At 45.1% G+C, this 16,319-nt stretch overlaps 1 protein-coding gene across 2 annotated transcripts; it reads right to left on the bottom strand.

Moving 5' to 3' along the window:
* Positions 1 to 11,470: 11,470 nt before the first annotated feature.
* Positions 11,471 to 15,387, bottom strand: LOC127317303 (autophagy-related protein 2-like). Of its 2 annotated transcripts, XM_051347836.2 has the most exons (6): positions 15,238 to 15,387; positions 14,394 to 15,160; positions 13,265 to 14,271; positions 12,426 to 12,574; positions 11,986 to 12,238; positions 11,471 to 11,892 (listed from the first exon to the last, which is right to left on the bottom strand). In XM_051347836.2, the coding sequence occupies exons 2-6, from the start codon at positions 14,892 to 14,894 to the stop codon at positions 11,874 to 11,876; spliced, it is 1,929 nt and encodes a 642-aa protein (XP_051203796.1). In that variant the 5' UTR covers positions 14,895 to 15,160; positions 15,238 to 15,387; the 3' UTR covers positions 11,471 to 11,873. The 2 variants fall into 2 exon arrangements, with proteins under 2 accessions (XP_051203796.1, XP_051203795.1); XM_051347835.2 differs by having other exon boundaries at positions 14,394 to 15,387.
* Between the last annotated feature and the right edge of the window lie 932 nt (positions 15,388 to 16,319).

Here is a 16,319-nt window from a genome sequence, read left to right as displayed (position 1 = left end):
GATCTCTTATGGGTAAAGCAACACACCTCTGCAGAGTGTAAAGAACCGTGACCTGTCACTCCCTGTTCCGGGATATGGAACTGCGAACGCGGCCGGAAAGGAGCTCCATGAAGTTCTAGTAAACCGGTGAAGGCTGACGGACATAGTTCTTTGAAATAAAAGCAACCTCTTGAAGAAATGTTTATCAAAACCTGCATTGGTATTAGACTTTCTAGTCTAATATTGTAGCTAGTGCATTAAACACCTCTTATCTATAATGAACTTGTTGAGTACGCTCGTACTCATCCCAATCTTAAATCCCCTGCTTAGATTGTCTGAACCGTCTGGAGGGCAACGACAACCCTGAAGGAGCCAAGATCATCGGCTATGAAGAACTAGACCTCTCTGGAGGTATTGAAGGCGTAGACTACCTTATAGTCTACGGAACCGGGGAGGCTTCCGGAGGAGATCAAGCCTAGAATAACCGAGTAGTAGTAGTATTCGAGCAGTGCGAACTCTTAGTACTTAACTGCTCGAGGGGATAAATGTATAACCTTGTGAAACTTCTATATTGTAAGTTAAGATGGGTTCGCCCCGAACCCAGGAGTATCCCTCTTAGGACCCAAGAGGAGCTCCGAGACGATATGTATATTATGCTTGTAATAATAAATGAATGAGTTATGGACCTGCTATGTTCTGTTGTACTACTCTGAGGGATGTAATATTTGCGGAATGGTACTTCGTGAATGTTATATCAACGACTGGCATACTACAACATGCAGTGGTATGCAGGGTCACCACAGTTGGTATCAGAGCAAAAGCTTTGACCTTAGGTTGGAACCTAGTAAATGGGACCGAACGTTAGGAGTCAAATAGGACTAGTAAAGAATTCTCTAAAAATATGGTGTATATTCAATTGAGAATACAACAATCATATCTTTTAGTGTGATAATTCTTTATTATCTCTATTATGATGCATTATTACTAATCTTATATTCTTTCTATTTCTACAGCCAACTATGGCAAGTTCACGTCCCGGACGAAACGTGAAAGTGATGGATTCAACACTGAGTGAGTATGAAGGAGGACTCGCAGATATTCTACGTGCCATGTTACTTGAATTTGGGTGTGATCCCCAGATCCAAGTAAAGAAATACATGTACTATGATGGTACTGTATTGGCAAAGTGTAGGGTAGGACTAAGACTCCCAGAATCCCTAGGAATGAGCATAGTGATGCCAGCAGGTGAGGCCAGAACTATCCAAACAGCCTACCATATAGCCATTATGAGAGCCATCACTGATATCCGGGAACATAAGACGAAAGAGCTTATGGGTTCCGAATTCTCACACATTCCTCATATGGAGGAGGAAGATGATCCCATGCTTAACCACTTCAAATTTGCAAAACGCAAACCAGCAGAAGCCGCAAAGTACATGGACAATAGCCGCAACTTACTGTCATTGTTCTTTCAATTGAACCGACATCTGTCGGGAGCAATTGATACAATGCTAGAGGAGTTTACTGAACCCAAGGAGGAGACTAAGGGGAAGGGACCCATGGAGAATGAAGTGCACACACCAGTTTACTCAGCTGGTGACTACATTAGTATTGACCACCCTGAACTAGAAACTACACCCATTACACCTGGGTACTATCCTAGTAGCTCCTATAGAGGATATGAGGGTGGAGAGGAATCCGGAAACAATCAGCGTTCCGAGACTCCTATAGAGAACTCAATAGGTTGGCGTTGGGGGTCAGACACAGGAAACTCTGGCAATTCTGTCAGAAATAATGCGGAGATGAATGAGGACGCCACAAACCAGTTCCAGGGTAATCAGTATAATAGGGGTGACTATGAGGAGTACCCTATACTGATTGAGTCAGATACTGATGGAGGTAATACCTATGGCGGAGTCACAGGGGAATATACCTGATGGGTGGATTATGATGTTTTGAATAATCAATTCATGAACACAGATTTCTCCCTCGGATCATCCTCTGATTCCGACTACCAGCCAACGGGAAGACCCTACATTCCAGATTCTGTCAGGAGGACGACACGTTCGACCGGATGGAAGCCTGGGATGTACCGGGAGTGAAGATCGACTAGAGACCACCAAGGGAGGCGAGACTACAATACACAAGTACCACGTGTATTGTAGTGTGTAATATTTGTAGATATTTGTACATATACTTCAATAAGTGAGTTTGCATACTCACATCGACCTGAGTATTGTAATAAGACCACTTAAGTATGTATATACATGGTATATGTTTTGTATGATTTGGATTTGCTTCTTGATTTCCATTGCGTGACTAGTTCTGTGCACAAAGTTGAGCTCAGAAAACTTGCGCATGGAGTAATTATGAGTACCACTTTGTGTTGCAGAACTAGGGGGATATGTCGGGACCGGTAGGAGAGGAGAGTGAAGCGCAGCGCATGGAGCGCGAGGCTAAGCAAAAGGAAGAGGCTGATGAAGCAGCCAGAAATCAGTTTCCACCACCACGACCACCCATGACGCAGCAGAACTTTGTCCAGTACATGAAGATGATGGAAGAGAGGAAACGTATAACGTTGGAGCAGCAGAATAAGTTCTTCCAGGAGCTGCTGCAACAGAACAGGGTGGAGAGACCCGAGAATCAGGGAGTCACCTTGTCAGACTTCCAGAACACAAAGCCTATATCTTTCGCATACGCGCCCGAGCCAATGGACGCGGAGGACTGGCTTATGGACACTGAGCGAAAGCTCAACACCGTTGGTTGCAACGACCTGGAGAAGGTCCGTTATGCTACACACTTGTTGTGTGGACCTTCCGCATCATGGTGGGACAACATCGTAGCTGTTTATCCGGCTGAGAAGGTTTTCACCTGGGAGGAGTTCAAGCGAAAGTTCAGGGAATCCAATGTCCCTGAAAGCATTGTGGAGCTGAAGCGTCAAGAATTTGAAAGTCTCGAGCAGAAGGACAAGGCCATCCTGACTTATGTCAGGGACTTTTCAAAGCTGTCCCGGTACGCTGTTGAGGAGGTCAACACCGAGGACAAGAAGAAAAAGAGGTTCATGCGGGGATTGAATCCCCAGTTCAAGGTTCAGCTTAGGATGATGAGGGCAACTGAATTCCAAGAGTTGGTGGATGCAGCCATCACTCTTGAAGACGACTTCAAGCAACTGCAGGATGAGAAGAGGAAGAAGGCTAAATTCGAGCCTAAGAGGTTTGTCATCAACAAGCCTAACACTGGTTTGAGTTTCAAACCAAGGTACAACAACAACAAAAACTACAACAACAACAACAACCAGATGAGGAATCAAGGATTCCAGCCTGCAAACCTGGTATTATGCCGAAGCTGTGGAAAACCAGGACATTTCTCCAAGGATTGCAAGAGGCCAAGGATAATCTGCTTTGGTTGTCATGAGGAGGGTCACATGATGAAGGATTGCCCTAGGAATAAGACTGGAGGAGGTCAGTCTGGAGGAGGTGGAAGCCGAGGAGGAAACACCGGAGGGAATTGGAAGAACAAGAAGCCCTTCGGCAAGTTAAACTGCACCAGCTTGGAGGAGGTGGTTAACTCCGATCAGGCAGTGATAGGTACGCTCCAGATACTCACTCATCCTGGCAAAGTACTTTTTGATACTGGTGCAACTACATCATTCATTTCTCAGCAATTCATCATCAAACATGGGATTAGTTGCACTAAGTTAGAAACACCCATATCCATACTTTCCGCGGGGGGAACGATAGTAGTAACCCATACCAAACAAAAACAAGTCATTATGATCAATAAATGCGCGTTTGACGCAGACCTGTTCATTTTACCGATGAAGGACATTGATGTCATTCTTGGTATGAACTGGTTAGAAGCTAACAGAGCATTGATCGACTGTGTGAACAAGACTGTGTCTTTGAAAAGCCCTGATGGAAGTAGAATGATCTACCAAGGAGACAAGCATACACAGATCGAAGTCGAGCTACAATTGAACAAAGATGAAGGAGGTGAAGTTGGAGGATATACCTGTAGTGAATGAATTCCAGGATGTGTTTCCTAAGGAATTACCTGGAATGCCACCAGATAGGGAGATAGAATTCACTATCGACCTAATTCCAGGAACAGCTCCGATTGCTAAAGCACCATATAAGATGGGGCCTAAGGAGTTGAAAGAACTTAAGGAGCAATTGGATGACTTGGAACAGAAAGGATTCATACAAGAGAGTGTTTCACCATGGGGATCACCTGTGATCTTCGTAGATAAAAGAGATGGAGGTAGAAGGATGTGCGGAGATTACAGGAATTTGAACAATGTCACAATCAAGAACAAGTACCCACTTCCCAGAATACAAGATCTATTTGATCAAGTTAGAGGCGCGGGAGTCTTTTCCAAAATTGATTTAGATTAAGATCAAGAAGGAAGACGTTCCGAAAACTGCCTTTGTCTCAAGGTATGGACATCATGAATACCTTGTAGTGCCATTTGGATTAACCAATGCCCCAGCAATCTTCATGAATCTTATGAATAAGATCTTCATGCCATATTTAGACAAGTTTGTCATCGTATTCATCGATGATATCTTGATATACTCCAAAGACAAAACTGAACATGCTGAACATCTGAGGTTAGTGCTGCAAACACTAAGAGAACATCAACTCTATGCCAAGTTCAGCAGGTGTGAATTTTGGCTAGATCAAGTGGAATTTCTTGGTCATGTCATTAGCAAAGATGGAATAGCTGTTAACCCGAGCAAGGTAGCAGCGGTTTTAGAATGGGAAGCACCCAAGACTGTCAAGGAAATCCGAGGATTCCTAGGAATGGTAGGATATTATCGGAGATTCATTGAAGGATTCTCCAAAATAGCAGGACCAATGACGAAGCTGTTAAGAAAGAACACACCATTCGTGTGGTCAGAGGAGTGTGAGAAAAGTTTTCAAACTCTGAAAGAGAAACTCACCACGGCACCAGTGTTAGCAGTTCCGGAAGTTGGCAAGGATTACACCGTGTACTGTGACGCATCCAAACATGGATTGGGTTGCGTACTCATGCAGGATCGAAAAGTAATATCTTATGGATCGAGGCAACTCAGACCTCATGAAGTGAATTATCCAACACATGACTTAGAACTAGCAGCAGTCGTATTCGCACTTAAAACTTGGAGACATTTTCTCTATGGAGCCAAGTGTGAGCTCTATACGGATCATAAGAGTCTCAAGTACTTCTTCACTCAGAAGGAACTCAATATGAGGCAGAAAATATGGCTTAAACTAATCAAGGATTATGATTTGACCATCAATTATACTCCAGGAAAGGCCAATGTTGTAGCAGATGCCTTGAGTAGGAAGAGCACTGGAGGAGTTGAACAAGAGTTATCACCGGAGTTGAGGAAGGAAATAAGCCAAGCCCAGATACAACTTTGGGAGAAAGAGGCTCATGAAGGACTATCGGCTTTACAAGTAGCCGATGAGCTAAATGTTAACTTAAAGAATGAGATAATGATGGGTCAATTGGACGATCCATTCATCGTAGAGGAGATGAGAAGGATAGATGAAGGTAGACCATCAGAATTTCACCGAGGAGAATCAGGATCATTATGGTTCCAAAAGAGGATTTGCGTTCCGGATATTGCTGAGATCAAGGAAGTAATACTCCGGGAAGCTCATCAAACCCCATATTCCATACATCCGGGAAGTACCAAGATGTACATGGATCTTAAGGAGCTATTCTGGTGGAACAACATGAAGAGATAGATAGCACAATATGTGGCGGAATGCCATACCTGCCAAAGGGTGAAGGCTGAACATCAGAGTCCGGCAGGAAAGTTACAACCTTTACCAATCCCAGAATGGAAATGGGAGGAGATAGGAATGGATTTCATCACCGGACTACCCATGACCAATAAAAGGAAGGATATGATATGGGTAATCGTGGACCGGCTGACGAAAAGTGCACACTTCTCAGCGGTAAACCAGCAGGATAAAGGAGAGAAACTCATCGATCTTTACATCAAAGAGATCGTGAGTAAACATGGAGTGCCCAAGAAGATCGTGTCGGATCGAGGATCCGTGTTCACGTCAGCATTTTGGAAGCAACTACATGAAGCTTTAGGATCCAAGTTGGATTATAGTACCGCCTATCATCCTCAGACATGTGGACAAACAGAGAGAACTAACCAGATCCTAGAGGATATGCTTAGGGCTTGTGCCCTAGACTTCGGAGGATCATGGGAGGAGCATTTGCCACTTGCAGAGTTTTCATACAACAATAGCTATCAAAGCAGCATCAAGATGGCACCGTTCGAAGCTCTGTATGGAAGGAAGTGTAGATCACCCATATGCTGGTATGAAGTTGGAGCAAGCAAAGAGTTCAATCCTGATTATGTCAAGGAAAATCAACAAATCATTGACATTATAAGAGATAGGCTCAAGATAGCCCAAAGCCGACAGAAAGTTATGCCGATCAGAAGAGAAGCACATGGGAGCCACAAGTTGGAGACATGGTATATCTCAAGGTGAGCCCAATGAAAGGACTTCAGATATTCGGAGTAAAAGGAAAGTTAAGCCCTAGGTACATCGGACCTTTCAAGATTCTGAGTCAAAACCGAGGGTTAGCCTTTGAATTGGAACTACCGGGAAGGTTATCCCAAGTTCACAACGTATTCCATGTGTCGCAACTCAGAAAGTGTTTGAAGACCCCAGATGAGCCAGTATCACATGATGAGCTCGAGCTACAACCAGATTTGACATACATCGAAAAGCCAGCGAAGATTCTCGAGGAGAACTGGAAACAACTCAGGAATCGAGCCATAAAATACTGCAAGATACAATGGAAGCATCACCCCGAGAGGGAAGCCACCTGGGAAAAGGAGGAAGACCTGAGGAAAACATACCCCGAACTCTTCAGGTATTACAACCACAACTTCGGGACGAAGTTTTCTTTAAGGGGGAAAGGCTGTAATGTCCCAGGTTTAGAGACGATCGAGGGGTAGATTTTAGAAAGGGATGTGCATTGCATCGTAAATTCTGGGGAAATTTCGCGCTTTTAAAACAAAACTGCATCGAAGGGGGACAAGTTTCTCTCTCGACACCTTACAGGGTTAGGGTTTCGAGAGTGCGACAAACTTGCTCTTATTCAACTACATTAGGGTTTTGAGAAGAGAGAAGAGATATTGCATCACAATCTTAAGTTGCATGATTGAATTCAAATTTAAGTTGCATGATTGAATTCAAACCAAAGTTGAATTTGAATTTCAAATTCAAACATTAAATTGATATCTCACAATTCAAACTTGAGATAAATCAATAAACAATTATAAGTAATCAAGAATATAAATAGTACAACAATTATATAAAGCTCATTAAGGAAAATTGGAGCTCTATTGATAATCACACATGATACATTGTCAATTACAATATTCAGAATAGAAATATGAAATATTACAACACATTACACAAATTGGAAAAATAGAAAAAGAAAATAAAAAGAAAAGTACAAGGTAAGATTCTATCCTAAATACTACAAGGTAATCTTCATTTGATCTTGGACTTGATGATCTTCATGTCCATCTGGATCATCATCTTGATCCCTGCATAAAACACAAATCAAACATAGCATTATGCCAAGTGGCATTGCCACTTGGCAGATTTGCAAAGAAATGAAAATTGAGAAGATATGATCAACTCTGCCGAGCTGATCCTCCCAAAGCCCAAGTGCAAAGCATCTGGTATACACACACACACAGCCTGCTCACAAGGCTGTGTGCATGCAACACACACACACAGCACAGAGAGGAGTCACCAACACATGCCAGGCAGTGCTGTCGACCAGAGAAGCAAGGGCCAGGCATATAAAACCTTTTCCACAGTAAACCCTAGCTCATTCATCGACAAAGCAGCAGGGTAAGTCACCAGATAGCAAGAACAGCTCAAGAACACCAAGAACAGGTGAACAGCCAGAGCTGTCTCACCTATTCCCCAATCACCAGAAATTAACCAAGCATCAAGCTTGCAAGGAGGAGCAGGGCAAGCCAAGAAATCAACCAGCAGCTGAACCTCTACACCAACACCCATTTCTAGGAGCTGGAGTGAGGTATACCAATAAATCATGAGCAAGCAAGGTTTTGCTCATACTAATGCAGCATATGCACAAATCACAGAAGCAAAAGAGGGTAGAACCCTGTTTGTGTCATCATTTGGCTGTAAAGCCATTTGGTGCAAGCAAATATGGGTAAAGACCATTAGGCAATCATCCTATGGGAACAGCAGTTATGCAAATTAATGCATAACTAAAGAAATCCAGCAAAAGATGAAGTCACAGCTAGCCTAGCCCACACACTTAACACCTACAGCTATTTATGCCATCAGACTATAGACAATTTCTTGTCTATATACTTTGTCAACATCAAAAGGCCACTGGAAGTCCAGTTTTGGATCAACCAGTGAGCAACTATTCACCACAGCAAGCCACAGAGAAAGGGGAGCTACCATGACAGCACCAAAGGGCTGTTAGGGCCACCTCAACCCACAACCAACACTTCCAGCCATCATATCATCACCCAAGAGGGTTCAGTATGAGCTAGGATACCCAACCAGTGGTTGGCATCCCTCTAGCTACATCAAATCCATCCATAAGATCATTACTGCTAAACAGTTCACATCATTTATCCATCTAATAAAGCAGGAAAATATAGATAAATGAAACAAACAAGTAATCAAAGCACCAACATCTTGCCAGTGATCCAAGGGATCACTTCAAGCATCATTTGATGCTTGAGCAAGCATCAACACATACCAACACATGTATGTGTGTCACACAGACACAAGGATAAGCATCAGAAAGGCACAGGCAGTAGGATGGTAAGCAATCAACATGCACCTGATGATCACTGGATCATCAGAGCTTGCCAAATTATGCAAGTGCTTGTCAGAGACAAGTCTGGCATCAATTCATGAATCATACAAATGAAATAGCCACAGTTAAGCAACAATTGTATCACAGATAATCATACAAACAATTTCATGATTGTATCCAGAAGCACATCATCAAGGAATTGATGCATACATACAATAGTTAAACCAAGCAGAGCCTACCATGAGCCAGAGTCCAATAAGCATCACACAAATAGCACGCAGCAGCAGCACAGCCAGGGGTAGGCGCAGCAACTATGATGCAGCACATCGCAACAGCAGCACGGCACACCATGGCATCTCCATGAAGAGAGACAGCCGTAGCTCAGCTAGGAGGAGGAGTAGAGAAAGAAGAAGGAGGGGAGCACTTACAGGCGTAGCGGAGAGAAGCACAACCATGGCGGCACGGCGGCACACGCCGGGCGAACGGCGGCGCCAGGCCAAGCCGAGCCAGGCCACCACCTCGCCGCAACGCCAGCATCACCACGGCGGTGCCACGACGCCAGGAACGCCGGTGAATGGCGGATCTTCACGGAACCGTGCGGCCGAGGCACAGCAAGGTTGGGGGCGAGCAGGAACGGCTGCGAAAGTCAGATCGACGCGGACCAGACGGTGCACCGTCGAACAGCGGTTCGATTGGCACCGATCTCGCCGGCGGGGATGGCCGGAGACGGTCGGATTAATTCGGCGACGGCGGGGCGACGCGGGTCACCAGAGAGACGAGGAGGGGTTAGGGTTTCTGCGCGAGGAAGAGAGGAAGGGACGAGTGGGCCGACCGAGCCGAACGGGTGGCTCGGGTTCGACCTAACCCGCTGGGCCGCACTCACAGGTGGGTCCAGGGGCAAATTAGTCATTTCACATTTTCCACTAAACCAAAAACTTTGAAAATAAATAGAAAATGTTTAATAGCTCTAAAAAAATAATTAAAAATATGAAAATTGATCAGCATAAAATTCTCTATCTGAATAAAATATCAAAGGGAATTTTTGAAGACAACTAAGAATAAGACTTAATTTGAGGATTAAAATAATCATTTAAATCACATATATTATTTTCAATAATGAAAATAAGTCCATAAATTCTTTTGGACTTTAAAAACACCTTGACAACATTTCAAGGTTGTATTTTACTCCAAATAAAGTATCCCAAATCATTCTTAGTATTAACCTCTCACATGAAATGATAAGACATCGAAAGGGGAACAAACCCTAAAAACTGGAATCATGCATAATTGCTTCTTTAACCATTGCCCTTATCGGACAATGATGCTATTTTTCAGAAACAGAGGACAAGGGTCAGTCCACACCATCCAACTGCAAAACTTTGCAGTGTTCAGGCAAGTTCATCGCTTGCTCATGTCATTCGAGTATTTTTATCAAATTACTTGCAAAGTACTATGTTTATCACTATTGCATAAAAACCAAAACCACTATTTTCATAACTATGAATATGACTATGTGGTGGGCAATGGAACCATGGATTGTGTGGATATGGTGGAGGTTCCATTGCAAGGGTTTATATCCATCTAGGATTAAACAACAAATGTCGTCCAGTGATTCTTGTGCCGTAATACCCGTGTTAACCATAAGATCTGGAGTGGGACGGAATAGTCAATCGTATTTCCACCTCTTGTACATCAACGGACGCGCTTTACCGTAGCACACTTGTCATCTGTCGGGGCAAGCGGTAGGCTGGGGAAGCCAATTGAAGTCCCCACGGCTTTGTCTGTAGCACACTTGTCGCCGAAGTGCAAGCGGTAGGTTGGGGAAGCCATTGAAGTCCCCACGGTATTGCGGTCTATGAGGGGTTGCATCTGCCGGCGAAGGAGTTTGGTTCGATCCCAGACTGTCGTCGTGGTCGAGGTCCACCCTGAAATACGGGAATAATGGGACCGGCGAGGACCCAGGGTCGGGGATGCAGCAAAGGGTGGGTGTGCGAGGTAGCGGAGGAATATGATTGGCTATGACCTTATACCGGGCCTCACACCGAAGGAAGTGTGGACGGGAAAGCTGCACGGTTGGCACCAAGGTTAAGATCGCTTATGGGTAAAACAACACACCTCTGCAGAGTGTAAAGAACCGTGACCTGTCACTCCCTGTTCCGGGATATGGAACTGCGAACGCGGCCGGAAAGAAGCTCCATGAAGTTCTAGTAAACCGGTGAAGGCTGACGGACATAGTTCTTTGAAATAAAAGCAACCTCTTAAAGAAATGTTTATCAAAACCTGCATTGGTATTAGACTTTCTAGTCTAATATTGTAGCTAGTGCATTAAACACCTCTTATCTATAATGAACTTGTTGAGTACGCTCGTACTCATCCCAATCTTAAATCCCCTGCTTAGATTGTCTGAACCGTCTGGAGGAGGGCAACGACAACCCTGAAGGAGCCGAGATCATCGGTTATGAAGAACCAGACCTCTCTGGAGGTATTGAAGGCGTAGACTACCTTATAGTCTACGGAACCGGGGAGGCTTCCGGAGGAGATCAAGCCTAGAATAACCGAGTAGTAGTAGTATCCGAGCAGTGCGAACTCTTAGTACTTAACTGCTCGAGGGGATAAATGTATAACCTTGTGAAACTTCTATATTGTAAGTTAAGATGGGTTCGCCCCGAACCCAGGAGTATCCCTCTTAGGACCCAAGAGGAGCTCCGAGACGATATGTATATTATGCTTGTAATAATAAATGAATGAGTTATGGACCTGCTATGTTCTGTTGTACTACTCTGAGAGATGTAATATTTGCGGAATGGTACTTCGTGAATGTTATATCAACGACTGGCATACTACAACATGCAGTGGCATGCAGGGTCACCACAAAAGCGTCCAGCTGTTTCCACCCAGTAATCTTGAGCAGCAAATGGGAATTGAGGGAGAGCAGCTTGAACTTCTCTACAGAAGTTATTATTTAAGAAAGCAGTCCCAAGGTGTGAGTGGGTTGAATTAGTATTTTCAGTACTGTAGTATTCATCAAGCTTCATGTGGGCAATCGATGCCTTGAAGCCTAAGTTTCTGGGATATGTCTGCGGACATCAGAAAAAAGATTCAGCATCAAGCTTCATAACACTTCAATGATACATGAACTGAGAACAAGTACTGGAGGAGGGAAAAAGTACCTCAAGTTCAAGATGGATGTTCTGACACTTGGCTCAAGATGGTGCATATTTAAGCTGGATGCAGTAGCAGGAGACATCATTGATTGTTCTATCTGCCCAGAGGAGAGGCAGCTCGAAAACATTTCGGAACTTCTCATATCATGGAATAGACTGGTAGAAGCACTCAAATCGCCCGCATCCATTTCATCATTTAACAAAAGAATAACAGATATCTCAGCGATGGAAGCCCGTACGGTTTTCTCAATCGGTGGTTCTGTTAGGAAGGAAAAGAGAAGTAAGTCCTGATATATAGAAGTTCAGATAATTTAATAAGAAAAGGTAAAATACTAAACCACTTGCACGATTCAAAATTATTGCATTTATCGCTACTGCACTGTTCATACCAGACAACCAAATAGAATATATGAAGCATAAAGCCATAACAAATAAACATTACATACCTTTAGGAACTTGATCTGATCCAGAAGCTAAAGTGGATGCAAAAGTAATAGCGTTGAACACTGAACACGTCCAGTCCCATATGCCACTATTTCCTAAATTTGTCTGGGAGTTCCTCAGTTCTTCAAAACATTCAAAGAACTGATCAATGCTGTCAAAGATAACAACAAATCGTTTTCGCGAAAAAAAAGATAACAACAAATCAGTAATCCAATTAGGCTAGTCCAAATATCCTTTTCTTTCTTTTTGCCTAAAAATGGGATGCTTCTCTTAATAATGGTAAAAACAAACACACGTAGCAAGAGATAGCCTCTTACAGGGTAAATATATAATTAAAGACAGTTGGAAAAAGGAAAGGAAAACTATGCTAATGTCAAAAAAGAGATCTGGCACATTTGATCACTAAAACCCCATGAAACATACCAAAGCTGCAGAGAACTATTCTAGGAACTGATGCCAGCAGGCAGTGATTTCGGTAAGTTACAATTTTAATGACAGTAGGACATCTAGAAGACAGATGATAAAGTACAAGACAAGAAGAACAAAAGGAACGAGAGGAAGAATTCGTTGTAACCCCCAAAACATGTATTACAATAGTGTGAAATTGAGGAGCAAAATTTCTGTAAATCGTATATCTGGTTAAACATTCGTAAACCATGGATGCAATGTGGCATAGCAACAGCATCTTTTAATTTTTCTACAATGATCTGATAACAGCTATCGCAAAAGTATACTTGTTTAAGGGGTTAATCATGTGAGCTGAAGTAAACTGGAAGATGATAGAAACATAGGTACAACTTACATCATTAGGGATTTCAAGGGATTTAACAAAGAAACAGACCTTTCATCACAATCTGAATCAGGTTCGCCTTGATCTTCGTGAAGAACTAGCTCTGGAATCCAATCCTGAATCACATGTGCCTTAGTTAGGAAAGAATCCTGATATTTGTCTTGCCTATTTTGTGAAAGTGCGATCTGATCCAAATCTTCCCTGTTGGCCATCACTGATTTCGAAGCGTTTAAGGCAGATCTGGAGGTGTTCAAGGACATATCTGCTGTATTATGGGCAGAATTATGTTCACCTTGGTTCCTATGCAGAGAATCCAACACGTAGATGAACCACTGGATACTGCTGATTTGTAACAACAATTCTAATGAATCAACAGATACATCTGCATCAATTTTCTTAAGGTTCAAGCATCCATTACTCCACGGGATGCTTAAGTTCAATGTCCCCGAGAATCCACCAATAGGGCCTGTCAAGACCGAGGTAGTACTATGACCTGATGAGATGTCAGCTGCTGCTCTATCCGAATTATTCTGAAGCAATACATCGACATGATCCATCTTCAAGAACTCAATCACCGCCTCATGGAACGTTACAAAATTATTCAGCTTGACAAGCCCATCTGTTGAAAGATTGGTTCCAAATTCTATCTCTTTAACCCGGAAAACTAGTGATCGGTTGAATTCCGAGACCTTGTTATCCAAACTTGTCTGAGGATCAAATACAATATATGTATTCTTAAACTTGATTTTGAAGTTTGTCAGGAACCACTTGACAACATTGGCTATTCTCTTAACGCCTTCATCCACATCTCGAGATGCAGATGTGGAACAGTGTTTATCGGATTCGCTTCTGTTGGTGTTGATGGATGTCTGCGTGCCACTACTATTACCAGAAACAGAGCACTCGGCATCTACAGGTGGAACTTCACTAGGAACAGATGGAGCGAGGACAAGCTCCAAGTCTTCCACTACAATCTCACAACTCTTCAACTGTAGAGGAAATTTAACCAGCAGGGATTTTATGGATCCTTCTTTCACCATGAAAGGAGATCTTGATAGCTGAAAAAGAAAAGGAAATTTAACTATAGATTTTTTGTAATGTAAGAGGCAAATGAACAGAATGAGATCTAACAAACTACAAGTTTGGATACATCAGTTTGGCGGGGGAAATCTGGACGGACCTGGGCGTTGATGAACTCGGCGTTGAGCGCGAGGTCGGTGAGCTCGAGCGTGCCGCGGGTGAGCTGGAGGTCGATCTGGTCTAGATCGAGCTCGCCCAGGAAGAACTCGCCGAGCCCCTTCTTCAGCACCGCCTTGCACATCCGCTTCATCACGGCCCCCACCGAGAACCCCCGCAGCAGCCCCATCCTGCCTCCCCCGGCAGACGCGAATCCGCGGCGTCGGCGCCCGGCGGCGGGCGGGCGGGGCGGCGGGGAATAAGTCGCCGGAGGACGGCGGCGCGAGAGAAGGAGGGAGGGTTGCTTCGGTGGTGCGGCTTCGGTGTTGCGTCCGGAACCCCGGGAAGGTTTTAGGGCATGTATGTACGTACAAGGGGAGCGCTTGGAGCGGGCGCTAGGCTCTTTTTCCTGGTCGTTTCCTTGGATTCCCGATTGATCCCGGGATTTTGCTTGGCATCGACGCAAAAAAGATGAGCCGGCGCTTGCCCTTAAATCTTCCCGCATGATCTGGATCGAGGAGCGACGGGCGCTAGGATCAACCGAATTGGAGAGCTGACTCCTTCCAAAACGGTTTAACTAAATTCAGCTCGGCCCCATGCTTTCCTTCCATATAGTAGAGCTACTCAATTACTCAAAGATGCTTCCATATATTTAAAGAAAAATCTGAACGGAATCTTCTATCACGCACACAGTGACATATATACACAACAATTATGTTGTCTTCTCCATCTCTTCTTCCTCTTTTCCCCTTGATTTTGGTTGAAAAGCCTCTGAAAAAGAAAACTATAATCTGCAGAACAGAGGAGTGAGATTGGAAAGCCTACACGGAAGACGGTCGGCTGGGTACCTCACAATCGGCGCTGCAGGACGGATCGAAGAGCCCTCCACGACCACCTCCAGCTCCACGGATTTGGGCGGTCGTTGGAGGCCGATTGAGCAGATCATGTGCCGTGTCGATGAACCCGTCGTCCACCGCTCAGGAGCCCTGCCTACAGCTGTCCTGCGACATCCTGGGTATCTAAAGGTATAAACGATGCCCCCCATAGGGGGCCTCACAGCTCTCACAACACGTGAATCGTTGGATCTTTTCACCCATACATCTCATCCGTCGATCCTGGTTGCTCCCCATTGGCTAGATTAAGCCATGCAATGGTGCCATTCTACCCACATGTGGCTGCACGCGGGGCCTGCGGTTGTCTGGCCCGCTCGTCTGTTACCTGTGGTGGGCTTTGGGTGAGTCACGTGTGGCTACAGGCTCGCGAGGCAAGTGGACGTGGTGGGCCTTCGGTTGGACACAGACGCTCGTGCCAGAGAAAACCTAGCGCCCAGCCTCCTATCTCAATCCTCCCCCAATCCCGCAACCGCCTCTTCCCCAGCTCCCACCCCTGCTGCCGATCTTCTCTTCGGCGAACCGCCGCCGGTTTCCTCTCCGGCGAGCGCCATCGGCCTCAAACCGGGAAGAAACATGGTAGCGGCAGCGCCCAGCACACGCCTGGGCTACGGAGCCGACCGCACGCCTGGAGACGGTGGCGGTGAAGGCGAGCGCGCGCCTGGGCGACTGCGGCGGCGAGCGCGTGCCTGGAGACGACGTCCGCCAGCGCCTCTCCGGCGAGAGGAGGACACGACAGAGCTGCACCGGCCGCCCCGCACCTTCGCCGTCGCCGGACTCGCCCTTCTCACTCCTTGTCGTGTGAGGTCGTTCTTGGGTTGGAGCTGGGCAGGAGGTGGAGGAGACCGGCGAGGAGCAGGGCAGTGGTGCCTCGCGAGCAATCTTGAGGTCATGCGAGGTAATACTCTCTGGTTTCCTCTGTTCTTCCTCAAGCGCAAACAAGCAGCAGCGGTGCGGCACTTACCCTGCCTCTTCTAGGCCGAGAATTTGGATCTGTACGGGTGGGTATGAGGCCGGCGACATGAGGGAAGGGCAGGCCA

This window comes from Lolium perenne, chromosome 7 (genome assembly GCF_019359855.2).
Source record: "Lolium perenne isolate Kyuss_39 chromosome 7, Kyuss_2.0, whole genome shotgun sequence".
Lineage (NCBI taxonomy): Eukaryota > Viridiplantae > Streptophyta > Magnoliopsida > Poales > Poaceae > Lolium > Lolium perenne.
This window is presented reverse-complemented; position numbering and strand designations above follow the sequence as displayed.